At 39.5% G+C, this 27,562-nt stretch overlaps 1 protein-coding gene across 4 annotated transcripts in view; it reads right to left on the bottom strand.

Moving 5' to 3' along the window:
* TXNRD1 (thioredoxin reductase 1) overlaps positions 1-27,562 on the bottom strand; it is a 61,886-nt gene that overhangs the window by 8,378 nt on the left and 25,946 nt on the right. For all 4 annotated transcript variants that reach the window (XM_028490523.2, XM_007103813.4, XM_028490521.2 and 1 more), the window contains exons 6-14: positions 20,245-20,387; positions 19,715-19,830; positions 17,909-18,134; positions 15,569-15,661; positions 14,898-14,974; positions 13,449-13,605; positions 7,832-7,939; positions 5,012-5,107; positions 1,685-1,819 (exon numbers count right to left, since the gene is read on the bottom strand). In XM_028490523.2, the coding sequence (XP_028346324.1) occupies positions 1,685-1,819; positions 5,012-5,107; positions 7,832-7,939; positions 13,449-13,605; positions 14,898-14,974; positions 15,569-15,661; positions 17,909-18,134; positions 19,715-19,830; positions 20,245-20,387 (1,151 nt within the window). The remainder of the gene's footprint in view (positions 1-1,684; positions 1,820-5,011; positions 5,108-7,831; positions 7,940-13,448; positions 13,606-14,897; positions 14,975-15,568; positions 15,662-17,908; positions 18,135-19,714; positions 19,831-20,244; positions 20,388-27,562) is intronic.

Here is a 27,562-nt window from a genome sequence, read left to right as displayed (position 1 = left end):
CTCTCACTGCTGCTGGGTCACGACACGGCACGACACGACACGACACAACCAAGCGAGGCGGCAGGAGGCAAGCACACGTCAGCCTCTTCAACCAGCCCACTGAGAACCGAGTCCAGATTAAAAAAATTAGACACTCGCAGAACCAAGTTGGGAAGTCACGTCCTTATCCCTGTCGGAGATGACTGTTCTTATTTTAAAGTATCTTAGACTTTTAAATATACTCACTGTCGTGGGTTGAATTAAGTCTCCCAGAAAGATGTTCAAGTCCTAAGCCCTGGTACTGTGCACATGACCTTATTTGGAAACAGGGTCTTTGCAGATGTGACCAAGTTAAAATGAAATCATGCTGGATCAGCGTGGGCCCTAATCCAATGACTAATGATCCTTACAATAGGAGGGAAATTTGGCCCAGATACACAGGAGATAAGATCACGTGAAAAGCGGAGGCAGAGACTGGAGTGATGCGTGTACAAGCCGAGAAATGTCAAGACTTGCAACCCCAGAAGCTGAAGCATCCAAGAAGCCATCCTCTCTAGAGCCTTTGGAGGGAGCACAGCCCTGCTGACACCCTGATTTCAGACTCTAGCCTCCAAAGCTCTGAGAAAAGAGATTTCTGTTGTCTTCAATGCCCAGTTTGTGGTGGTTCGTTACATCAGCCCCAGGAAACTAACACACTAAGTGTTATTGAAAAAAAAAAAAAAATTAATTGGCTCCTTCCCCAGACAGACTCAATAATTACACTGAATAAAAGACATACTGCCCATTCTTTAAGAGCTTTTAGAATCTATTCTCTTTGCAATTTTTATTTATAATTTTTGAAATTTAGTTTTACTTCACAAGAACAACAGTTTTCAAAAAAAGAAGAAGAGAAAAACCACACAGAACAAAACACATACACACAAAGTTTTCTATGAATAATGCCACTAAACAGGTGCTTATTAATACAGAGGAAGACACTACCCCTACTCAGGGAAAAGGCAAAGAAAAAGGAAATGAGAACATTTTTCCAGGCTGCAATTCTCAGCTCCATACCTAAGCCTCTTTATGAGATAACCTCTCCCCACCTCCAAGTTCTCCAGCGTAGACACTTTTTTGGTTTCCAGGCCCTACTTAGTGGTATCACAATATTCGACTCTTGGAATGAGCACTGACAGGCAGGAAGAAACACTGACACCCAGAGGCCCACACTGGTCAATTTCCAGTTCTACTGCCATTTGCTTGATCTTTTACAAGCCTCACTTTCATTCTCATTCTTTGATGTCAAAAGCTCACAAGGTAGACATCATCTAGCCTCCAGGTAGCTCAGGGATAACTAGGATTGATGCTCTTTCTGGGTACGAATGGCATTATTAGCTGACTGCCATGAAAATAATTTAGAACACATGATAAATAAAAGATTTGAGGCACATCTCTATAAAGCACTCTCATCATTTTTACCATTTAATAGCATGACGGTACTATCTGGTTACCAGGAATGAGAAAGATATGAAAGAGAAAAAATCATTTCTAGAGACAAGGCTTTCTTTTGAGATATTCTCCATCACTGATAAGCTCTAAGGAGGTAAAAGTAGCTCGAGTACAGCAGAAAGAACACTAGCTGCAGAGTCCTAGATCTGCCCCCTGTAAGCCAAAGCCAGGTGACGCTGTCACTTTGAAACAGAGCCTTTAAAATGTAGCGACCCACCTCTGCACAGACGGGGTGGATTCCAATGGTGCCGTCCAGCTGGTCTTTGGTCAGCCCGCACTTGAGAGCTGCCGCGAAGCCCTGGGTAACTTCTCCAGCATTTGGACCCAGTACATGGAAGCCCACAACACGTTCCTAAGGTACAAAAAATTAATACAATTATGCGGCTTTTCCCCCCTTAACAGGCTGGAATATTTCCCCAGTCTAATCTAAAACCCCCATTCAGAAATGGCCAAGGCTTATACTAATGCTTGCTGCTAAAAGCTGTCTAGGCTGAAGATACTCCAACATGGGCCAATACAGAGCGTGTGGTCACATCAAGCAAGAAGAAAAAGACAGGAATCGGCCATGGATGATGATGAAGAAAAACATGAAAAGCAAAAATGTGTGCAACCCCGTTAAGCACCAAAATGTTCTGGAGAATGTTTTCAAAGGGCCATTCCATTGTGCCCTCATCTCCTCTATCTGATTGTCTCAAAGCTCCAGATAAACGACCTGTGGTAGCTGAAACATTTAAGAGCAACCATTCAAATCAAAAAATCATTTACACTAAAGTTTTGGGGGTAGATAGCACAGACTTAAGATCCTTCCAATGTGAAAACACTTTTTAAAAAATTTTTTAATGGAGTATAGTGGTTTACAATGTTATATTAGTTTCAAGTGTACAGCAAAGTGAATCAGTTATGCATATACATATATGCACTTTTCTAGATTCTTTTCCCATATAGGCCATTACAGAGTACTGAGTAGAGTTCTCTGTGCTATACAGTAGGCCCTTATTAGTTACCTATTTTACATATAGTAGCGTGTATATGTCAATCCCAATCTCCCAGTTTATCCACCCCCCTTACCCCCTGAACCACAAGTTTGCTTTCTACATCTGTGACTCTATTTCTGTTCTGTAAATAAGTTCATTTGTACCGTTTTTTTTAGCTTCCACATATAAGCAATATCATACGATATTTGTCAATCTCTATGAATGAAAGCAAGAAAAAAAAATATTTGGCAACTCTGCAATACCTGTGTGGGAATTATTTTGGATAAATTCTAAATCCCAAACTCAGGCTACCTCTGCCAAGAGCAGGGAAGCCTGTTGCGTTCTACTGCACAGACTTTCCAAGCCAGCTTGGGGCTAGTGCATCCAGTCCAGCACCCTCACAACAGACCAGGTAGCTCGGGCAGTGAGGTGCAGAGCCTTATCTAAGGTGCAATGCTCCCTGGAAACAATCAGGAAGGGCATTCTGTATGTGATACATTCCATGTTAGACTCTTACATTATTCATCCTGACAGTCAGGGGTTGTGTATATGGATAAATAAAACACAAAATATACTAGGCTCTTAAAATATGCTAGACTTACATGTAATAATATGGATAAATCTCAAACTGAGATTCAAAAAAAAAAAAGTGCAGGCTTCTATTTAGCTGAGGATACCACTCTTCTTTAAACCACACTGTATGACATTTATGGTAAGGAATAGGAAGCAAACATATAAAAATATGAACAGGTGAGAGAGTCCAACTTGAGGACAGTGCTGCCTCTGGAGTAGGGAAGGAGTGAGGGGTAGAGGATCAAGAAAGAATACAAAAGACGCACCGGCACCGGCTAGTGGTTAACAGCATGGATTCTATGTTGGCTGGGACTGAATTCCAGCTCTGCCATTAACTAGTAAGTACCCTGGCACAACTACTTAACTTCCACACTTCAGTTTCCCCGTCTATGAATGGGGATAACAATAGCACACAACTCATAGGATTATGTCAGGATTAAATAAGTTCGTACATGTGGACCATTAAGTAGTCCCTGACACATTTCAAGTGTTCAATTACATATAGGCTATTATAAACTGCCTCTGTGATGGTTTATCTCTGATAAGAGAAAAGCTCTGAAGCAAATACACCAAAATGTTAATATTCATTTGAGTCTGGATGGTAGGTACATTCTCCCTTCCCTTTCTGTAAATTTTAACTATTTCGTGTAAAAAAAGAATAGCACACAAAAAGCATAAAAGCCTGGTAAGCAAGTATTATCTAAAACCAAGCACATTTAGACGCTGTGAAGTGACCGACTCAAAATGAATAAAGCAAGTTCCAGAAGCAAGCTTTTGTATGAGACGGCTCATGACAAAAGAGTAATGACAAGTATTTGTCTCTTCTAATACTATCTTTTCTAATGAAAATAACTGACAACAATGTCATCCTATTTATCGCCTCAGTCATTTTAATTAAGGTGAGTTTACCGGTAATGAAAATTATTTTTCATATTATATAAAAAATGCCATTTGAACAAATGACACGGCAGTTCAAAAAAAAAAAAGGACAAAACAACTGGATACAGTTAAAATTAAAGACTTGCTCGGTGTGAAAGAAACTTTTGAGGTTTCATTGATTGCCTTGTGCAAATGAAGTATCTCTTGCAAGACATGAGGCTGCCAATGAGAACGTCTGACATTTTCTCCTTTTCTCCTTTCTCTTCTACAGTAGCATGGTATCTAATGTATACTCATACAAATGACATTATTAAAACTTATATCTAAAAAGATAAAACTCTACATGAAATTGTTCTCTACGTCAACTCTGTATAGCTTGTTAGAGGTTATCCTAGTATGTCCATTTTTTAAATGCATCTATGATGACCTTTTTTGTAGAGGATCCAGGTTTTCCTAGAACCTTGGGTTCTACAAAAAGCAATCTGCAACTGTGCTACTGTGTACAGTGGTAGTTTCTAAACAGGATATATCAGTTAATTATACTCAAATCCCAAGATAAGAAAATGAGTTTATTAGCCTTTTAACATATGGATTCTTTAGCACTGTTTATAGTTTTACTGGGGACACTTTTTTAAAAGTAAGATCTCAGCTAAGTTAAAAATACCAATTCTCTTAAAGATTCAATCCGCATAGGTGAGGGATATCAGGAGGTACAAACTTGCAGTTACAAAATAAATCAGTCACTGGTATGAAATGTACAATGTGGGGAATATACTCAATAATTATGTAATATCTTTGAATGGTGACAGATAGGATACAAACTTGGGTTATTACTCTTCTTTTTTGTTTTGTCATTATTTGTAGACAGTCGACGCCTTCATTGGTCCTCTCTAATAAACACAAGCAGTTCTCAAGTTGTCCCTCTGGTTCCTTCCTCCAGAACGTTCTGACTGCCTGCCCACTACATCCACTGCAGAGGGGAGTCAAGCAGTGTCATCATGGGCCTCGCCCTGGGATAATGTCCCAACAGGAGACCTACAGGTTGAACGGCTAAAGGAATGCAATGTGTGTACCATGTGAAAAATCAGTAGAAAGGAGTAAATAAGATGAGCACTTACACTGTCTTTGATATTGCAGACTATTTTTGCATAACATTTATTGTTATCTCTTGATGGAATCGTCCATTCCAATGGCCAAAAGTAACTATGGTAAACCTAAGAAGAGGGAAGCACAATTTAGACCCATCATCTTAAGAAGTATGTCTGTCAAACATGAGTTGTGGTGTGAAGACGGTGGAGGCTCTTTAATGTTTAATAATTAGACTTTCATTAAACAATAAAATTCATGGAATACATAGGAACCTGGTCAGAAGGCAAATAACTTTCAACTCATAGTTGACAAGCCCTTTTGCTATAAGCTCATCCCTTAATTACATTCAATTACATTTCAACCTCCAATGAAAAAACCTTATGTAACAACAACAAGAGCAAACAAATGAGAGAAAGAAGCCATGTAATTACTTGCTGTCTTGCATTAGAAACAAAACAAAACAAGAACACACCATCCAGCTACCTCACAGGAATGACAACTTTGGGCAAGAAACAAGTAAGGTGCCAGGAACAATTATAGCAATTAGCTAGTTCTCTGACTTAATACTTCCAAAAACATTTTCTCCTCTGAAATTATTCACCAAAAGTACTGAAGGAGAGAAGGAAGGAGGGAGGGAAGATGGTAGACAGAAGGACAAAACAGACATCCTTACTGACATTTCATAAACTTAAGTCTTGGATGACTAAAGGGATTTTTTCTCCTCCAACTGCTAGCCTCACTTCAAAACATATATGGTTGGTAGGACCTTTTAAAAACATACTGATTATGTAAACATTATATAACATTCTTTTATCTTGTAATATGATGTGATTTTTTAAAAAATGTGGGTTACAGTATTGAATGTGTAGTATCATAGTACTGCAACAATTACACCGAGAAAAAACTGATTAAAGCAATTACCCCCACAGGCTAACAACTGCTGCGCTGTAAACATAAGCCTATGAGTAACTGTTTCCTATTTCCCTTGCATTTTTCAAGATTTCAACTCAAATGCATTGTTTTTATAATAAAACGAATGCCAAAGATTATCTGTGAAGAAATACAGAATATATAAAGAACCTTAAAATTTAAATACCTTCAGATAGCAATCTATCCTCAGCAAAAAATCAGAGAAAGAGACAATGAGTAGCAAAGATGTTCAAAATTCTATTTATAACAATGAAAAACTGTAAATAATCTAATAAAAGAAAGCCTTACTAAATTACCATACAGCACCCCTAAGAGGAAATATTGCACAAGTCGTTTTTAAAAGCGGTGTTTTTAGAGGGAAATTGCTTGTGACCTAACATTAACTGTAAAGTACGACAGAAAACTGCACATAACTTAATCACACTTAAACTAAAATATATATATACCTACACAAAATTATACACACACACAATATATAACATATAAATACTTAGAGATTAGAATATGCAAAAATATTAATAGCAGTTATCTTTTCATGAATTAAAATTTGTTTTTATATTTTCCTAATTTTTCAAATTTCCTATGAGGATATACAATTTTTTACAATCAGAAAAGAAGTGGTTTTTTGTTTGTTTTTTTATATATAGATTTTAAAATTTCACTTGATAACAATACTTTCATTCACTGTACAATCACTAACAGGCACAATATCTAGAAATATTACAGACAGGCAAACAAGTGAAAATTTGATATTTTAGGCTGAAAATCAGAAAGAGGTTTGGCTGTCACATGTAGAAAGCTCCTATTTAATACAGTCAACTCATGTTTAGCATTCCTAATGGAAAAGATGAGCATAACAACAAATTATATCATTTTATTATTTTTCAATCCAAAAACTAACTTTCCTAATTTTAGAATGCAACCTGTGATTTTATTTAAAAAAAAAAATGATAAGAAGGATTGCCTTCCAAAGCATGCTGGCTTTAGGCTAATATTTTATTTATTTTTTGGATTTTTGAATTTTATTTTTAAAATTTTTTTATACAGCAGGTTCTTATTAGTTATCTATTTAATACATATTAGTACATCAATCCCAATCTACCAATTCATCAAGAAAAGAAGTGTTAATAATGTGTTACTGATAGACTGATATTACATGTTACTACTAAAGCATATAATAAAGAAAAGATTAAGAAATTTAAAATAGACTTTTATATTACAAAATTTACTCTGACTCACAAATCTGGTCTTTTAGAAGGTTTTACTGGAAACTTTTTTCCCAAGTGATTTAAAACAGCAGACCCTTTGTATTATTTGTATATATAAAAGTGGTTATTTCGCGTGCATTTTCCTTGACTATATACAGGATAAAAGGTGACTGGCAAAGTTGGTATAAATTAGAGGGTAATGGTAGAAAAAAACAAGTTAATAAGACAGTAGAAATGTAGGTACTTTTTAGTTTCCTTCCTTGTATTTTTAACCATATAAATAATAAAAAGAAACCAGTAAAAGTGGTTTTAAAAAGTAGAACTAAGTATTACTGGGTCAACTGATAAAACTGATAAATGGAAGGCAGGTCAGATAAAAGTATTGTATCAACATTACATTGCCTAAAAAATAGTAACCACTGTGTAGTTATATAGGAAAATGTCCTTGTTCATAGGAAATACACATTCAAGTATTTAGGGGTAAAGGGGCATTCAGCTTACTCTCAAATGGTTCAGGAAAAAGAAATACACACAGATGCACAAAGAGGAAGAGAACATGCAAAGTATAAAACAAATGGGCAAAATGTTAATAATATATGAATCTGGATAATGGGTATACAGAAATTCTTTGGGCTATTTTTCAATTTCTCTGTATGCTGAAAATTATTTTAAATTTTGGGGGGAAAAGTAGTAGTAAAGAGTACAACTTACCTCAATATTTTCTTCCCCAAATTTCTCCACAGCCTTCTCTTCAGAAAGACCACAAGCACCATATTCCAAAGGAGTGAAAACGGTCGTTGGAACATTTTCATAGTCACACTGTTTCAAAATGGAGGAAAAGAGTTATGACAGAAGGAATTATAACTCAAAAGAGCATATACTTCAGAAAGGTTCAAATTCAGGAGAGAAAAGCAGACTAACAAAAAGCTACTATACTGAGAACTATTAACTGATGTGATAAAATTTTAAAGTCTGTTAATACTAGTCATGAATAAATGATTTGTGTGGCTTCTCCACCCATCTACCAACAGATATTACAAGGACATACTTTCTCTCCCTTAAATAAAGCAGCCAAAAACAACACCAGTGCACCCAATGCTTAAAGTTTCCTATTATTAGTGGCAGAAGTTAACAGACTTTATTGGATAGTGGCAGAAGTTAACAGACTTTATTGGAAAATCAATCAGGCAATACAAATCAAGAGCCATAAGAACATTTAATAATTTTTGGCCCAATAACACCACTTTTAGAAATCTATAATAATAATTTAATATATAGCAAAAGCCACATGCATTAATTGAGCCACGCCACAGTTCTCATCAATAGTGGCAATACTGGAGTGGCTTTGAAGTGCAAATAAGGAAGTGATTCTATAGTACATATTTTCAACGCAATCTTATGCAGCCATTAAAATGGTAATGAAGACCACAGCAACAAAAAAGTTCACGATTATGACAGTATTTCCAAAGCACATTTTAATAGGCGTAGATGACAGAAGGGTTCTGAAGTCAAACAAGTTTGTAAAATGCTGTGTTATGCAAATAAACAAGTTTCCCAACTATCAGGTTCCTCAGAGCCTTTGATATGCTGATGTGAATTGTGAAAAATGTAATTATGTAAGTGTAAATGTAAATATGTTTGCCAATGCTATTTGGTAAAAACCTACCCAGTCAACATTTGGACATAGAGGTAAAGCCTAAATTTAAAGTAAGCACTTAAAATATGAAAAATACAATTCTCCCTCTCTAACACCATAAGGTGAAATTTTTAAAATGTGCCTCCCTCTAGAAATAGCATATATAGTCTTTTTTCTCTAAAAAGAGCACAAATCCTTGGAATTCCGATTCAAAAGTAAAGGCAGACATCCACTTACAGCCATAATGGACCAGGTTTACTTCCTGTTTTAAACAACTAAAAAAAGGGACAAATATGAAATACTTTTTTTTTTTTTTTTGTATGCGGGCCTCCCTCTGTTGTGGCCTCTCCCGTTGCGGAGCACAGGCTCAGCGGCCATGGCTCACGGGCCCAGCCGCTCCGCGGCATGTGGGATCCTCCCAGATCGGGGCGCGAACCCAGTTCCCCCGCATCGGCAGGCGGACGCGCAACCACTGCGCCACCAGGGAAGCCCCATGAAATACTTTTTAAGACACTGGTGGTAGGGTGTGCAGCACTGTGGTCCCTGTGAGAAGGGAAACAAATGAGGTAAGACTAGCGATTGCTCTAGTCTCCTGCCCAGAGCAGTTTCCAGGGCTTGGTGCAAAGAGAGGAAACAGAGTGCAGGGTCTTTCTGAGTTATGGAGACAGAGATCCCAGTTCAGGGAAGCCAATGTGGCCCGAAGCTGCAGGGCAGAACACCAAAGTGGGTAGAGCTGCACAAAGAGAACTGGCAGGCGGACGCGCAACCACTGCGCCACCAGGGAAGCCCCATGAAATACTTTTTAAGACACTGGTGGTAGGGTGTGCAGCACTGTGGTCCCTGTGAGAAGGGAAACAAATGAGGTAAGACTAGCGATTGCTCTACTCTCCTGCCCAGAGCAGTTTCCAGGGCTTGGTGCAAAGAGAGGAAACAGAGTGCAGGGTCTTTCTGAGTTATGGAGACAAGAGATCCCAGTTCAGGGAAGCCAATGTGGCCCGAAGCTGCAGGGCCGAACACCAAAGTGGGTAGAGCTGCACAAAGAGAACTTAAGATCTGCAGAGAGGGTCTCCTGAGATTTGGGCTGAGTACTGATCCGTAAATGGATGCCAGAGGAAAGCACTCAAGGGTGAGGAAAGAACCACTGGAAATCAGTGAGCCCCCAAATGACCAGAGCTATTACAGGACGGGAATCAGTTTCTGTTCCCACAGGCCAGAGTAGAGAAAGAGTTCGTAGTAAGACGAACAGGGCAGAGTCCTTGGAAGGGTAACAATTGAGGTGTGGAACTAAATTGGGCCTAAATGAAAGGCTGATGTTGACAAACCCTAAAAAAGCTGAAAAGCAAGGTACACAAGGATAAAATTAATCCCCTGTAACATAACAGGCCACCAGAACAAAGTCCAACACTATATAAAGGAATTCAACAAAACCCAGCCCCCAACAGTGTAAAATGCACAAAGTCCACATCCATCCAAAGTAACATGCCATGCAAATGAGCAAGAACACACAAACTAATACCAAGAAGAAAATCAATCAACAGAAACAGACATTGCAAAAGAGATAAGGGGATTAGCAGAGGACATTAAAAGAGCTATTATAGGGACTTCCCTGGTAGCGTGGTGGTTGGGAGTCTGCCTGCCAATTCAGGGGACACGGGTTTGATCCCTGGTCCAGGAGGATCCCACATGCCATGGAGCAGCTGAGCCTGTGCGCCACAGCTACTGAGCCTGCACTCTAGAGTCCGCGAGCCATGGCTACTGAGCGCGCGTGCCAGAATTACTGAAGCCTGTGTGCCTAGAGCCCATGCTCCGCAACAAGAGAAGCCACCGCAATGAGATGCCCGCGCACTGCAACAAAGAGTAGCCCCTGCTTGCTGCACTAGAGGAAGCCTGCGCACAGAGGCGGGGAGATGCTAACATTTGCTATTTGTGAAAATAAAAGTATTTCAAGTGTTTGAGAGCAATTCTAAAATGATCCAAGAGACAACTACTGGTCCTTGGAGATGACAGCTGGCATGCCCATTACACTGGGTTCTAAAGCTGGTACATGTGCCTTATCATCTGGCTTTTTTTTTTTTTTTGCGGTACACGGGCCTCTCACTGCTGTGGCCTCTCCTGTTGCGGAGCACAGGCTCCGGACGTGCAGGCTCAGCAGCCATGGCTCACGGGCCCAGCCGCTCCGCGGCATGTGGGATCTTCCCGGACCGGGGCACGAACCCGTGTCCCCTGCATCGGCAGGCGGACTCTCAACCACTGCGCCACCAGGGAAGCCCATATCATCTGGCTTTTTAAAGAGCTTAGTGGAATGTCCATCATCTACAGGCTGACTCAGCTTTATGATCTGTTCTGTTTTTGAAATGATAAAAACATTTTTTTTCATTCCTTCATTTATGTATGTTCCCAAAATAACAGAATATTTAGTGGCAAATATTTTTAGCAGCTTTGAAAATGACTTTAATCATCATTGTTAAAAAAGATTCATTTAAATTTTTCCAATATATTTTCCACTTCATTTTATTTAGTAGAAGCACCTCTGTACTTGGTGGTGGATTCTTTAAGTCTTGAGACATCTGCTCTATCCTCAGCACATTTTATAATCCATACTTCCCAAATCTTCCTTTTCTCTTAGGCGATACATTTTCAGGTTAAGACAGCAGTACCTACAATTAGATGTGGACTGGACTTATGCCTTGGCTGCCTCCAAGCATTGTGACCTTGGACAATTACCTAATTTCTTGTAAGATGTCATCATTTTCCACAGCTGCCCTAAGGTGGAACGAGGTATGTGTATACAGCACTTATTAGCACAGTGCCAAGAACGTCAAACATAGCCGCTCTCTGTCCCCTTTCCTCCCAACACTCTTATGAAGCAATGAATACGTTATCAATTTTGAGGGAAGGCACAAACACCCATGATTCAATTTGGGTTCTATTAAATTCCCATAAGAGATTTAATTTAGGCAGGTGTTTATGTTAAGCTGAATTTTTCAACGGAGAGCTGCTCCTTTAAAAGGAAGGAAGGAAGGAAGGAAGGCAGATGTGGATCCTCTGACCTTCTCAGATATGTGGGAATGTTCTATTAATGCATACTGGGCAAAATTAAAAGGATTATGCAGTTCTTTAAAAACAAAACAAAACTGTGTAATTTCCCCAAATACAATTAACCTAGACGTTTATTAGCATTTCAGCTTTGTTTACTATATTTGAAGGACAGACTGCTGAGATTTCAAACTCAGGGACTTAGCACCACCTGTTTATTTTCCTGTCCGGTAAAGCACTTGTCATATTAGTTAGACTAAAAACAGGGGGGGAAAGAAACGAACAACAAAAAAAAGAGTCTTTTATTTCAATTTACATTAAATTCTGATGCTGATAAAAGCTTAAGGCACTTTAAGAAAGAATTTGCTCTACCTGGACGATGCTAGAATACAGTACTATGCTCACACATAGAAGAATATGTCCAAAGTAAGTGGATTCACTTTTTTTTTTTACGGAATTTTGTGCTACAATAATTTCATATTTATTTAGTACCAAATTTTTGTATATTTTCCCTCTGGTTATTATTGGTATAAAAAAAATCTCTTTCCGTTTTAGGAAATCACAAGGACTCAAGGTCAAAAACAAATTAAATGCACCTCACATTTTATTTCTGAATACCCCTTTCTTGGTTCACCATTACTCAAAAACTCCAACAGTTAAAGAGGTAGTTAAGTTTATTTCAAATAGTGATATGGACCAACTACTATTCCCTGGATGATCAGACAACCTTGGATAAAAAACCCTGTTTAACCTCAATCCTGTTATCCTCAAAACATAAGATTTTATCATGCTACAATCCAAACCAACCCCACGTACATTCAAAATGTTTGTCACAAATTCTACTAGTAGTATTCTTTGAAGTTTCAGTTGCTGTAACCAAACTAAATCAACCCGTGATGATTTATGCACAAGGAAAATGGGTAGTGATTAAATTCTTTACAATCGATATTTCTAGAATCCTTTTAAAAAAATATTTAGGGAAGGAACGTTGGTAATGGGCAGGGGATATAAGGGAAACCTCTATACCTTCCTCTAAATTTTGCTGTGAACCTAAAACTTCTTTAAAAAGTCTTAAAAAACTAATTAGAGCATATTTATTCTTTTCTTGCCATCTAGTCCCATGAGACACAACCAAGAGTTTCCATTTCCTGCAATGACTTTTAAAATCACTTACACATTCAACATTCCAAGAGCAGAAGATCTGTTTTTAGAAAGGACAGGGGAATAAAGCCTGAATATTGGTTTAAATAGCTCTGCACATTGACATTACTACCTAGATCCCCAAATCCTTTTGCAGCCTAGACAGGGGCCATAAAAAGATTTAGAAAATTATAACTCAAGTTGGTAATAATGAAATTGATGTAAAATGCAACTATTAGGAGTATATGGAACATAATAGTGCTGAAACTTGATTAACCAGGCTCATTTTATTCTTAGTGTGATTCTAAGAGTGACAATTTCCATAATAAATCACAAAGGTACATGGTCTTAACAATGTCTTGTCTCGAATAGAGTTAATAAAGCACATCTAGGATGCCACCATCAAAATAACTAAATTATTCAAGACCTGGAAAACTTCACAACCAACCACCCTACACAGAGCACCGGCAGGTACCATTACAACAGCATGTCCATGGTGACAGCCCCAACACTCACCTTGACAGCGGAGCCCCCATACAGCCTCCGCACCAGCAACCTTCCGGCCTGGATTGCCACTGGGGTGAGCTCCAGCTTCCCCTCTAACACATCACCAATGGCATAGATGTAAGGCACGCTGGTCTGCTCTTCATCCGTGACAGGTATTTTTCCAGTCCTGCAAATTCATTCAGTTAAAACCACCATCAATTACCACTATTAAGTAAGTAGATCAAAATCCCCTTTCTCCCAAAGAAGCCCAAAACTGTGGCTCTAACTGAGGGCAATGTTCTCATGCATTACCAAAACAACAACAAAACTCAGAGGAACCAAAAGCTTAGAGAGTCTAGCTATTCTAAAAATCAAAGGAATAAGAAAACTGTAAGAAACCCTGGAATGGGAAAAGTAGAACACAGTGGTTAAGAATGAATGAGGATTCTAAAATGTGATAACCAGGTCTGTTAGTTATTACCTCTGTGATCTTGGGAGGGCTATTTAACATCTCTAAGCCTCATTTTCCCACCTATCAACGGCAATAATGATAATGGGAATAATTGTGAGAAGAAAAAGAATACCATCATCTACCTTAAGGGGTTGTGAGGACTGAATGAGAATGTGTATAAAACATGAAGCACAATAGTCCATGGACCCCAGTAAGTACAGAATAAATGTTAGCTGTTAACATTATACAAAATCTAAACCTTGGCCCCAGTTGGAAACAGGTGAGTAGGTTATTAAAATGGTGGAACACTTGGTCTGCTAAATCTTATCAGACCTCCTCAACTCCCTGGTCTCTCCAACCCAAAGGGGAAAGAAAATAATAAAGCAAAAATGCTCACACTAAGATTAAGAAATCTCTTCTGTATAAATGTTATTCCTGGAAGGGGGTAGAGGGGGCACCCTGTATTTTCAATTTCCAAGGCAGCTAGCCTCTCAGAGCACTTGTTTTTACTTGGATATAAGAAGGGTGAAACTGGGAAATACTCCATGCTACTCCTGTAAGCAGACAACAGAGTCTCAATTACCCAGTGCAGTGGTACAGTCCAAAGGGATTTTAACTTATAAAACATCAAAGTTTTCAGACTCGTAGATGTCACTAGAAATGTAGCGACCACTCTAGTGATCCTAAAACTTGGTAGCTTTGAAAATGGTTCAGATCTGCATATTCAATGAAGCTTTCAAAGCATATACCTGCAATTCACTGGGAAGTTGGATCTTTTTCTGTAGACATATACATTAAAGAAATAAAATGCAAGCCAGTGTATCTCTCATTTAGATTTTGAAAAGGAAAAAAAAAAAGACAAACAGGAAATATCATGATGGGCACTGAAAGAAGAGTCTTCTAAGCTTAAAAAGGGAACGCTCCAACTATGGTAAAAACTAACTTTAAAATCTAAAACTCCAGTATTAATCGATCTTATAAATAACCCAAATAGTACTTAATAAAACATAATAAAGATTTTTTCTTACTGTTCATTTAACTTTACCCCCACGTTTTCTAAGCCAATTTCCCTTGTGCAAGCATCTCTTCCTATTGCCAGCAATACCTGAAAAATTATTAATATACAGTGACTGTTAATAGAAAGGCTTTGCATGAGTTATTTAATCATATTTTTTTCTGTTTATTAAGGCGATGTGATTCATTTTCCAGACCTGGAAAGACATATCCTATTAAGATAATAATGCAAGAGTTTAAACAAATCAACATCAACATCATTTAAATTAAATCTTCTAAACATGATATAGTAAAAAGCCTTACCCATTTCTTGTTAAGAAAAAGGGAGTTAACAATTCCTTAATAAATCTAGCCAAGTATAGCGACAAAGACAGCATAGCCTATGACTGAAATAAGTTATTTTTTTAAAGTGGTGGGCTGGGAAAATGAAAGAACATGGAGCAGAGAAATTCTAGCTCATTTTTAAATGTTGATACCTTCTAATAGCCATCTGATAAACAATATTTAAGTTATAGTGGAGAATATTTGAATCCATCCCTGTACCAAAACAAATTATAATATCATAAGTAATAAAGATGTCTTAGAATAGGAACAGAACCAAGGGTTTTGGAACTAGCAACCCAGCAAACATCCAGTGAGCACACTATTTGTTTTCTAATGAAGTAGGACGAGGTCCATTCCTTACCGTATTATACTCTCCTTCGATGGTTATGTCACTATCAGTGGACTTAGCTACCACCCTGAGTCGGCCTGGTGTCCCTGCTTCAATTTGTTCAACCTATAAAAGTGATAAAGCTTTACTCCACGATAAAGATATGTATCAATATCAAGATGGCCAATTATGTCCTCTCCTTCTATCTGGTTAACCCAAACTTAAAACATGCAATTTGGCTTGTAAGGTCTTTAATGTCCCATCTCCCTCGCATTAACATCTTTAGGATGACATGTGGTTCTTTTATGTATTTCCTTCTTTCTCACTGCTTAATGTCTGCTAGAGGGGCTTTCCTTCAAATAGTTCTCAAACGGAATAAAATTCAGAGAGAAAGCAGGAAAGGAGAAAGCCAGAGAAAGTACACTACAATCTCTAAAATTAAACCAATGACTTACTGCCTCTGCTGGGCTCCTATCTTATGACTTACCCAGAACCATTAATCCCATGCTGCTCACATTCGTAGATTCTCTTTTGACTACATATCCTCAGCTTTGTCAACAAAGAATAGACATGGAAATAGATCAATCACGATACAGATAAGAGCTAGAAAGCCCTAAAAATCATCGTGGGTGAAGAGGTATGTGTGCTTGTCATAACTAGGGGTTGTGTTCAGGTGAGGATGTAGGAATGATGAGCAAGCCCTGGTACTTGTGCTCTGGCAAATGAGTCTGAACATATTAACCTACCACACATAGATGTCAACAGCCAAATCATGGGTTTCTGTATAAAGTTACTGAAGAGACCCATAAAATCAACTGCAATTTCTACCCTACCTTTAAAATACAATACACTCTGTATGGGAAAACTGTGAAGCGACATTTTATTTTCAACATCAACAAATAGTAAAGATTCCCTTCTAAAATTCCCTTCCTTTCTTACGTAGTTAAGCCCCTTTGAACATACTGGAAATGTCTTTCCGTTTAAATTAAAATATTCTAATTTTTGGAGAAGAGTTGAATTGGTCCATGGCTTGGATTTGCTTAAAAATATTAAAGGCCTCATCCCTCCCTCAAGTCCCTTTCTGCCTCACTCACTTCTGTGTTCCAGTCAGGCCTTTCCTGTAACTAGCACATCTTCTGCCTTTAGAACAGTTTCATTCCCCATGGCCTTTTTGCACATGCTATATATTCTTGCCTAAAATGCATTCTCTCTCCCTCCTCTCCACAGAAGGCTTCGTCCACTGGGTCACTTTATAATACAGCTAGAGTTTACCACCTGCCTACAGGGATCAGGGACACCCTGGTAACCCCAGCAAGATATTATGTACACAGACACAAGCTTATTTCACTAGGGACAGTCCACCACATTCTCAAAGGGCCTATAATGCCCCAAATGTTAAGATATTATAAAGGAAGATGCCACTTTTCTATCAGTATAGCGTATACATACAGCTGTCATTTTCTAATCATCGTCGTAATGCTAACGCAATCTTCATGAGAACTCTAAGATAGGTGCTATCAATTAGCATCATTTTACAGAAGGAACTGAGCCCCAGAGAAGCTAAGTAATTCTCCCAGAGTCATAACAGCAAGAAACTGGGAAACAGCATTAGAACCCAGTCATTCTGATCCCCATATGCTCACCAAGAGATTCATGGTCCCACAAAAAACCTAAGTCATTAACCCATTCAGCAATTTTTTAAATGACAGCTAAAATTCCTTAATTTTAACAAAACAGTCCCATCCTTACTTGCCCTAAAGGAAACTGTTACTTTGAGATATGCAAAGTGATCGATTTTGCCACTCTTAGGTATCAAAACATTTGTCGTAATGTTAACAAGTCTCAAATATAACTTGGCATATTATTCAGCATTTTCAAAAGAAGATTAAATGAGCAAAAAAGGCCAGCCCACATAACAAAATTAGATAATCATTTCCAGGGAGGCCAGAATAATATACTGCATCTGTGGACTATACTGTATACAAAGTAGAAATGTCTTTTGAAAGAAAAAAAAAAAAAAATCAGTCATCTTAAACTCTTATTTAAATAACTGGTATGTAGAAAGAAACAAGTATAATAGACCAAAGATAATAAAATAATGGAATGCATAAAGAAAAGCATTAAGCATAAGAGAACTAATAAAGGTGGTAAAGTTGAGAAGGGAAGGAAATTATTAATCTGCAAACAAGAACAAAGCTATTTAGGTGGTAGGAAGGTACCAGTTTATACACCTAAATCACAGAAGTTGAGGAATTACAGCATTCCCAATGGTTTATAATGCTGAAAGGAGGCTTCTATCACTCACCCCAACTCTCTTCTCCTGCCTTGTAACATGAGTATAGAATCAACAAATATATAGGCAACCCCACTTACTTTTATTGGTACAAACTGTCTTATGAACTTTATACCATGTTCTTCCATATGTTCACCGATTTTGTTGGCCATGTCCTGGTCAAATCCTCTTAGGAGAATGGACCGTACCATAACAGTGACATCTAAACCAATGCCAGCAAGAAATCCAGCACATTCCAAAGCAACGTAGGATGCTCCAACCACCAGGGTCTTACCCGGGCAATAGGGTAAAGAGAACAGATCATCACTGAAAAAAAAAAATTTTTTTTAAAAAGGAAGAGAAGAAAGAAGAGAAAAATGTTCATATGTGAATAATGACCATATCAAAGTAGACCTTTTTACTTTCCTAAGAACAAGACACTTTTAAGATTAAAAACATTCAATTAGCTACACACATAATATTTGAGAAGTTTTTATAAGGTCTTAGACACTCTCCTTTCTTGCCACTCAGCTGCTCTGGAAGCAGCTCGAGCTACCATGGCTGACCACAGTAAACCATACAACTCTGACATTAGCCCAACTCCCAGTCAAACAAATTTATTCTGTACTATCCAGAATAATTCTCCACTTACACGTTTACAACCACACATTTGCAAACCCAAACTCCCACCCTCCTCCCACCACTCAGCTCTCCCTGAGGTGCAAACCCGGTGTTACTTCCCCTCACCTACAACACCAATTATCAAGCGGGGGAGAGAGGGACTTCCCTGCTGGACCAGCGGTTAAGACTCCACGCTCCCAATGCAGGGGGACCGGGTTCGATCCCTGGTCAGGGAACTAGATCCCGCATGCCACATCTAAAAGATCCCACGCGTAGCAACTAAGACCCAGCACAGCCAAATAAATAAGTAAGTATTAAAAAAAAAAAAAAAAAAAAAGAGTGGGGAGAGGGGTGAGGAAAAACTTTCAACATATGGATTTTATAATATGAAAACCAACTATAAAAAGTAAAACCTGACAGAATCTTCTAGCAGAGTGAGGAAGATACAAGACATAAGAGATCATAAAAGCATTGTTGGGAGATGAGTTTTTTAAAGTATGAGAAGGGAGCCCATCCAAGACAGCAATGACAAGAGTTGTCATCTGAGCTGCCCCCGATGAGGCTCAAAGGATAAACTCCTATTACAAAAAAAAGAAAAAGAAAAAGAAAAAAAAAGCCTGAAAACAAGTAATTTATAACACCATCAGAAAATCAGAAACTCCTGGGCAAAAAGCATCCAAGAAGACATACTTATCAATAATGTCTTAATGACTTCATAATTCAAAACTCCTGAACAATAATGTCACCAGTATTATCACTTGATGGATAAAAATAAACCACACAGCAAAACCTTCTTGCTTGACTCACTGATTTCAGAAGGTCCCTCTACACTGACAATGCAACCATACAAATGGCAAAGAGTAAGGAAAAGCTAGGATTTGAGAAACCTAAATGGCCTGCTATCCTCTAATTTTTTTAGTATCTACATAAAAACAAATGTATCTATCAATTATTTTATAAAATGTGAATATCCATCTGGTTTTATATAGTATACACGTATAACATATACTCACACAAATATAAATTTCAAATATAAATACTGTAAGCATGTATCTATATGTTAGCAGCGATATTAACTCTTGGTGATAAGACGACCAATGTTTATAGTTCTGAATTTTTTTAATGTTCTCTGGTTTAAAATAGTTTTTCCTTTCTCTTTTTCCTAATTCCCTGTCCCTCTGGACAAAACTGTGGTGGAAAAACTAAGTTTCAGGAAAAGGATTAAATGGGTTTGAAGAAAAAAGAAAAAGCATAAATCCCCTTTTCTCCCGGCAATTTGTCCTTACCTGCTGATGCAGTATTCTTTGTCACCAGGGATACCCAAATAACGTGGCCTTTCACCAGTTGCAATGAGAAATCTCTCTGCAGAATAAATCTTCTCTTTGCCTTTGTTGTTTGTTGCCTACGAAGGAACCAATATATCAATTTTTAATACATTATTATCCTTTAGAATAGTCAACGTTATCATTAAAAAGGCTGTTTTACCACATTGCCCTATTTGATCCTCATAAAAATTTGCTAATTCAGTTAAGAAAGAGATACTCAAACTCTGAGTAGTTAAGGGATCACTCAAAGTCCCAATGCTAGGAAGTGACAGAGACCAGACTCAAATCCAGCTAATGTGGCCCCAAATCCAGATTACCCTTTACTACACCACAAGAGAAAGTCCCTAAGAAGTGACTGCAAAATCACCAAACTGGACCGTCTGGGTCACAGTGGCTATCACTTTTATTAGGATAATCACCTTCTCTTTTCCTCCCCCAACAAAAGCTTAAAAACACACCAAAAACAACTACTTACACTGTCACATGGTTACCTTAATCCTATGAGGCCCAACAAACTGCCCGTACGCGTTCTGATAGGTGACCTTTTTCTCCCGCAGAGCCACACGGTAGCCCCAGTTCAGAGAGCCAATGTGATTCTGGACAGCTTCTGTCATTCTCTCCCAGTCATGTTTCACTGCACCAAGAAGGTAAGACAAAATGTTTAGCTTTTCTGCTGCCACCTGGTAAATATCATTTCCCGGTAACTATTTAGTCTAAAAGGGCAAGTCCTTCATTTCAAGCACATAAACAACCCTTTCAACTTCAAATATTTTTCCCTTTTAGAAAACTACCATACAATTAAATAGTGCAGAATCCCTGGCAGTTCTTAAGACTAAAATAACCATACCCAAAGTTTTTTCTTCTTTCTCTAGAAACGAATGGGAATTGTACCTTGGACTGTGAATACTGACTGCTGGCGTAACAAGGTACTTAGGTTCTTGAGAACCTAAGATTCTGAATGTGTAACAATCTCTAAGAGATTCTGATGTAGCCAGATTTGGAGTTACCAAACTGGTTAACAGTGTCTAGACCACGGGGCTGGCAAATTAAGGCCCCGCCAGTCAAATTCAGCCAATCACCTTTTCTGTAAATAAAGCTTTACTGAAATCCAGCCACGATGATTTATTTCCATATTGTCTAGGGCTGCCTTCATGCTACAACTGCAGAGGTGAGCAGTTGTGACATAGGCCAGATGGCCCACAAAGCCTAAAATATTTACTATCTGGCCCTTTACAGAAAAAGTTTGCTGATCCCTGGTCTAGACAGAGAAGTTTAAGAGCCTGCCTCATTGCCTCCCAAACTTCCCATCTCACCAAAGAAAGGAAGAGCCTTAAAATTCTACCATAAAATGAATCCTTTGAGCCAAGGCACTAATATAATATTAAATTTCAATGGATAAAAATCAATCCTGTCATTCATTCATTACTAACTTCAACAACGACGATGAAAAAAAAATAAGATACAGGTAAAATATAGTCTGGTGGTAGAAGAAGGCAGGTTCTGGGGAAGCTGTGGTTTGGAAGGAAGGAGAAGAGAACCAACATGCATTGAAAGCCTCTGTCACAGAAATGAGCATCTGAGTCTTAGAGTCAGGGCTAAGTAGCTTGGTCAGGCAGGAAGTGATGCGATCAATTCTATGAGTACCAGTGGCCAGCCTCTGGAAGTAGGAATGACAGCACAAAAATTGGCTTGTGGCCTCTCAGAGCACAGATTATGAAGATTCAATTAATAGAACCATAGTCAGAACTGGAGCTGATGCGATCAATTCTATGAGTACCAGTGGCCAGCCTCTGGAAGTAGGAATGACAGCACAAAAATTGGCTTGTGGCCTCTCAGAGCACAGATTATGAAGATTCAATTAATAGAACCAATGTCAGAACTGGAGCAAACCTTCAGAGATCAGTTCAGTTGGGGAGGAAAAAAAAGGGACCTTGGAGGCCACTGCGGTCATGAGGCCAGGAGGATTACGTGCTGGGGCGTGAGGGATTCTGCAGGGAGCCTCAACCAGCCTGTCCATCCGGCAACCGTCCACCACCACTATAAAAAGAGGAGGCAGGACTCATTGTTTCCCCACCAGGAATGGAACAGAATAGTGTAACTCGCTCCCACTTGCCAATCAACTAGCTGCAACAATTACCAACATTGTACCAATCTCATTACATATACGTCTTATTACTAAAATATTTTAAGCAAATCCCAGACATCATTTTTGGATGTGGCTTTGGCTGTCACTGTGAATTAGGGAGGCCCAAGGGCCAGTGAGCTAACTATCCTTCGCTACAGTTCCTTACAATTAGGAACTGTCCAGCACAATGTCCCAATAAAGTCCAAGGGAGAAACAACAATGAGATCAAAGGCAGGATTAATTTCTGAAACTTTACAGTGGTAGAAGTACTAATTGGATTCTACTCTGCTAATCCTACAGGAGATACCATATTCTAAAAGAAGACATAGTCGGGACTAAATAATAGTACCAATAAATTATTTCAATGACAGAAATTCAAATTCAATGGTCAGACCTAATTCAACCTTAATTCTGTTGTTAAAGCCTTCCTTTGTAACTGTCAGGCCCCATTTACGTTCCAAACTCCTTAAACCCCCTTTTCCCTACCAAAGTTCCTTCATCCTCTGGTACAGTAGGCAGGCACCAATCTCTAGTGTGGTTATGCTCAGGCAGAAGAAATTTAAAAACTGCAGCCTACTAGTGGTTAAGAATCCTCCTGCCAGGGACTTCCCTGGTGGCACAGTGGTTGGGAGTCCGTCTGCCAGTGCAGGGGACACGGGTTCAAGCCCTGGTCCGGGAAGATCTCACATACCACGGAGGAACAAAGCCTGTGTGCCACAACTACTGAGCCTGTGGCTCTAGGGCCCGAGAGCCACAGCTACCGAAGCCCGCGCACCTAGAGCCCGTGCTCCACAACAAGGAGAAGCCACCGCAATGAGAAGCCTGCACACCACAACGAAGAGCAGCCCCCGCTCGCCACAACTAGAGAAAGCCCGCAAGCAGCAACAATGACCCAACGCGGCCAAAAATAATAAATAAATAAATAAATAAATAAAAAGCTGCAGCCCACCAGTTTAGGATTCAGCACCAAGGTACTCTACCTGCTCCTATGGTCCTGGGTCTTGCATTCCATTCTGAGAACTGAGTTTCTGTCTTATAAAATCCAAATTCCTACTTTATATCCTGCTGGTGGTAACTGGATCCTTGTTGGACTGATTACATGCCCAGAACCCCAGGTCTCTAGGGCTGCCCTGCCTTCCAGTAATGCCCCAAGTCCGCTGCCTTCCTGCATTCCCAAATACCACCTGGACGCTCCTCAACCCCACTCAGCCCATCCGCTGGCATGGCCCAGCACTTCCCCTAGGCCTCCTGACTCCGCTGCTTGGTCTACCAGCTGTAATCCAATGCTGAGCCTCTGCGATACAGATTCTAGCTGGCTAGGCAGGACCTGTGTTTCACCTGGGTGTGCCCTTACGCCCACCTCAGCAACTGGGTCTTAAAGCCAACTCTCTGATGCTCCTGATCCGCCCCCCTCCTACTGTACACCCCTGGGTTTGACAATACTAATCAAACTAACAGAGCTACTAGCATCCTTACATCTTTACCGCACCTGCTCACTGGCACCTCAAAGTCCCTGAAGGGGCACAAATTCCTTCCACTATATACATAGGGAAATGAAGGATGGGTGACCTGCCCAGGGCCACACATAAACTCATGGCAGCACAGACACACTGTATGTGAACCCTCAAGTGTGTGGTAGGAGAATATGTACATCCAGAAATTCTGCAAGCCCCCAACGGCAAACCAATGACCTTGCTTTCTCTGTAATGACAATGGGATCCTAAAACTTCACAGACGCTTAATTTTTTAAAGGCACACTTAATTCCTGAGCACAAGAGAACTCAAACAGATAAATCTGAAAAAATACGAAGCCAATAAATCTTTCAGAAAGTTCCGATTCATCCAGTTTACATGACTGAGCTCACGTAATTCTTTTCTCAGCACAGTCTCAGCTTGGAGCTTTTAGGAAAAGAGCAGATCACAGATTGAGCCCTGGATATGTCAGCCCCCCGGCCCCAACCCCATCACCAGGCAGATTCAGCTGTGCTGCCCGGTCCAGGTCCAAAGGGCCCTTCCTCCTTCACCACGCTCAGAGCTATTTGCAGTGTCAGAGATGACAGTCTTCCAAGAAAACGGGGGTGCTGTTCTTTGGTCCAGGACATGAGATTAGATGCGTTTCTTTCTGAAAAATGCAAAATAGGCCTTCATGCTTCATCTCTTGGGAACACGGACCAGCAGCCTCTAGGGGTTTCTCATTTGAAAAATACACCTCCAAGTTTCTTTCTTCCTCGAAGATCTAATGACGAAGTAATGTTTGTCTAAATCCACTGTATTCTTCACCACAAGCATTTTAGCACAAAAGGAGGGAGGCAACGACTGCTCCCCCAGTGGTGGGCTCCCTCTCCCTCAGTGTTGGTCCCGGCGGGCACAGCAGGCCACTCCCATGACGCCCAGCTCTGGTTCCCACAGCCAGGCCACAGCTTGCTCCTGAGGCTTGAGAAAAGCTGAAGATGACCATAAGCACACCACCAGGCTTCCGCTTAGGAAGAGTGAAGGGATTTAAACAGCAGGCACAGCTCTTCCAACAGCTCTCGTCAAAGACTCTGGGACTGCTGCTGCTGACAAAGGCGTACAAGGCGTGGGAGGTATACAGATACGAAGTTATATATTTCTACCTTAAAATCTGGAAAAGGGGAAGAAACAACAAAGAGCTAAAACTGCTAAATTAGTTGAATAAATAATTTCTGTAGGGATAGAAAAATAAGATAACTTTGATTTGGTTCAAGTTTTAAAACCCCACGGAATTCAGGAGCTTCTGCTGGTTTTAACATGCAGATCTGGACTCTGCTGGTAGTGGCTTCTTTATTGCCTCGTCTTTGTACACTTATTAGCGCCTTATCATATAATTTAGAAATAAATTCAACATAAATAAGTAAAGGAGTTATTACTGTTACGTGACAGCTACCTATATATTCTTTCGCTGGACAGAAGGTTTGTCAATTCATCAAGTTATATTTTACCACCCACCTGATTACTGAATTTACTAGAATTATACTTTGTTGACCCTGTTAATAAAATTCATTCGGCACACGCCTATACTTATCTCTTAAAGATTCTAAAGACCCATTATATGTACTTTCCTACATTTCTAACCAAACTAAGTATTCTGTTCCACCTACTTCATTTTTCATAAGAGTTGACAGTTTAAGGCTAACATCCACTGCTTAGACATACCAATTTGAGTACTAGACCTTACATGAATTAATAACATTTTCATGACTCTGAGTTACAGCTCTCCAGAACTGTTACTCATTGAGATCTAAGGGCCAGCGGCATTCACTATGAAGAAGACACTATATGGAAATTATTACCGCACAAATCAAAATTTGCTTGGAACAACCTTACTTTTCCCAACAAATACTAGACTTTTTCAGATGAGTATTCTTGTTACATGTCCTTCTCTTCAAGAGGGAAATAAACTGTTCAAATATACAACTTACTGTAAGATCCACAATGTTTTCTACAACCCATTAAACAAAGAGCCAAGAAAAGTGCTTGGCAGAGTCTGCTCCAATTTACTGACGCTCTGAATATGGAAGAGTTACAAGCAGCAAGTCCAGGAGGAAGGGACAGAAACTAACATTCACTGAGTGGCAGGTATTTTAATCACACTGTTGAATTTAATCCTCACCACACAGGTAGTACATAGCAGAGTCAGCACTAGCGCCCAAGTCTGTCTACGCTAACAACCTACACTTTAATGGGGCAAAGGAAGGATCTTAACCCTAGGTGCTCTGGGGAAAGAACTCTCACTGAGAATACTGGTAAAAAAGAGTATGTGTGGAATGATGGGGCTGGGAGGGATCACAGATCTTATGAGAGTGGTTAGAAAATAACACGAGTGGTTCTTAGGTTTTCCTCCCAAAGACCAGAGGAGTATGGCCTACAGACCACATACAGAACTTGCCCCTTTTGTGGGGACCATGGTGAGGAGAGGTAAACACAGAGCCATGTCAAAAGCTCTGAAAGTACCTGCCCCTACAACAGCTCCTAAAACTCTGGTCCTACAAAGGAGTTGCCACTGAAGCCACGAGGGCTTAAACAGCACCACTTGTGTGCACTCCATCTGCTGTGAAGTCAGAAAGGCATCAGTCTAAACCTTAGTGCTGCCAATTTCTCAGCTATGATATGGGTGCACTGCTCCACCCCGCAGAGCTTCAGTCAGTCTCCTCATCTGCCCAATGGAACAAAGGGATCTCCCTCCAGGGACAGCAGGCTTCCACATGTATGGGAATAAGATGGAATGGAGAATAAAGAGTAAAATGAGATGATCTGACTTCAGGGTGTTCAGCCCACAGCAAATGTCCTCGTTTATGTTCCCCACATGCTCCCTGCCCTAGAGATGCCAGGGTATTTACTATTCTTCAAATATGCCTTGTTCCTTCACTGTCTAAATGAACTGAGCTTCCCCTCCTCTTCTGGCTGTCAAGGACACAACATCTAAAATATCATCTCCAGTCACCTCTTAAATCATTTACCGATCCCACCTGCGGGCTCCCAGGGTACTTAGTTGGTACATCCGTGATAACAAAACCTGTGTACCTACAGATTTGTGTTATTTATCTCTGTATTTCCCCAGCACAGACTCAAGTACAAAGAGCGAGCACTCGATAGTAATATTATATAACTTCACTAGTAGGATTTCTAAAAAGTCTACTAAAAAATCTAATACATTAACTGAAGGGAGATTCTGTTGTTAACTGGGTAGTACATTGACAGTAGGCTCCCAGGAAGGAAAAGAGTGGATTAACGGCAGACTCAGTTGGGCATTCAGACACGGGAGTAAATAACTTGGGAGGTGGGGGGGTAGAGGTGAAAAATAGAGATGGACCATCAGCAGATGAAGTGTTAAATTCATGTTCCATAGGTCAAGAGTCTGCTCAACTGCCTTTTTTGTTGGGCAAGGGAAAAGGACATGGAGCATGGCACCTTAGAACCAAATAACAAAACTCTCAGTACCAGCCTCGGGCCTCCAAAGGTCACAGACAGAAAGCAGCCTTCTAAGGGTCTGAGGAAAGAGATATGACCCCAGCATAAGAAAACTTCAAGTAAAAGCATCAACAAAGGAAGATGACTAGGTCTGAGTAAGAGCAAAAATTTTCAAAGCATTTGTTTATACCTTTTACATATGGGTATTTAATAACTGTTAATTAAAACTCAGAAAAAGCCACAAAACAATTTACCCTAGCTGCTAGCTAGAAGATTTTCCCTCAAATGTCCCTCAGAACTAAAATCAGATAAGGGTTGGAGTCTCACTCTTCAAGGACATAGTGACCTACGTAATTAATTAGCCAGGAAGCTGTGCCAGACCTCATTTTATTCTTCTACAGATAACGTCATCTATACCTTCTAAAGTCAACAGATTCCTCAACTTTTCTAGGGTTTCTGTGGTAGTCTAAATATTTTTAATCCAACAAAACCCCCTTCTCAACAAAAAATCCCCCCAAATATCAGCTCATGGAACAGACTTTTCTGGTGAGAGAAAAATGTTAATAGCTTCAAAGGAAAGCAAATGTAGTCTGCACTTCCTTAGGAAACTATATAATTATGAGAATTTATTTGAAAGAATTCTGGTTTTCTATTATAAAAAGGTACTCCAAGTGCAATATCTGTTCTTACCATACATAGTAATAGCTGCAGAGCTAACATGACACAGGATAACCGCAATGATTTTATCCATTAAA

The sequence above is a fragment of the Physeter macrocephalus genome, chromosome 6 (assembly GCF_002837175.3).
Source record: "Physeter macrocephalus isolate SW-GA chromosome 6, ASM283717v5, whole genome shotgun sequence".
NCBI classification, from domain to species: Eukaryota; Metazoa; Chordata; class Mammalia; order Artiodactyla; family Physeteridae; genus Physeter; species Physeter macrocephalus.
The sequence above is the reverse complement of the archived record's forward strand: the minus strand, read 5'-3'. Positions and strand labels throughout refer to the sequence as shown.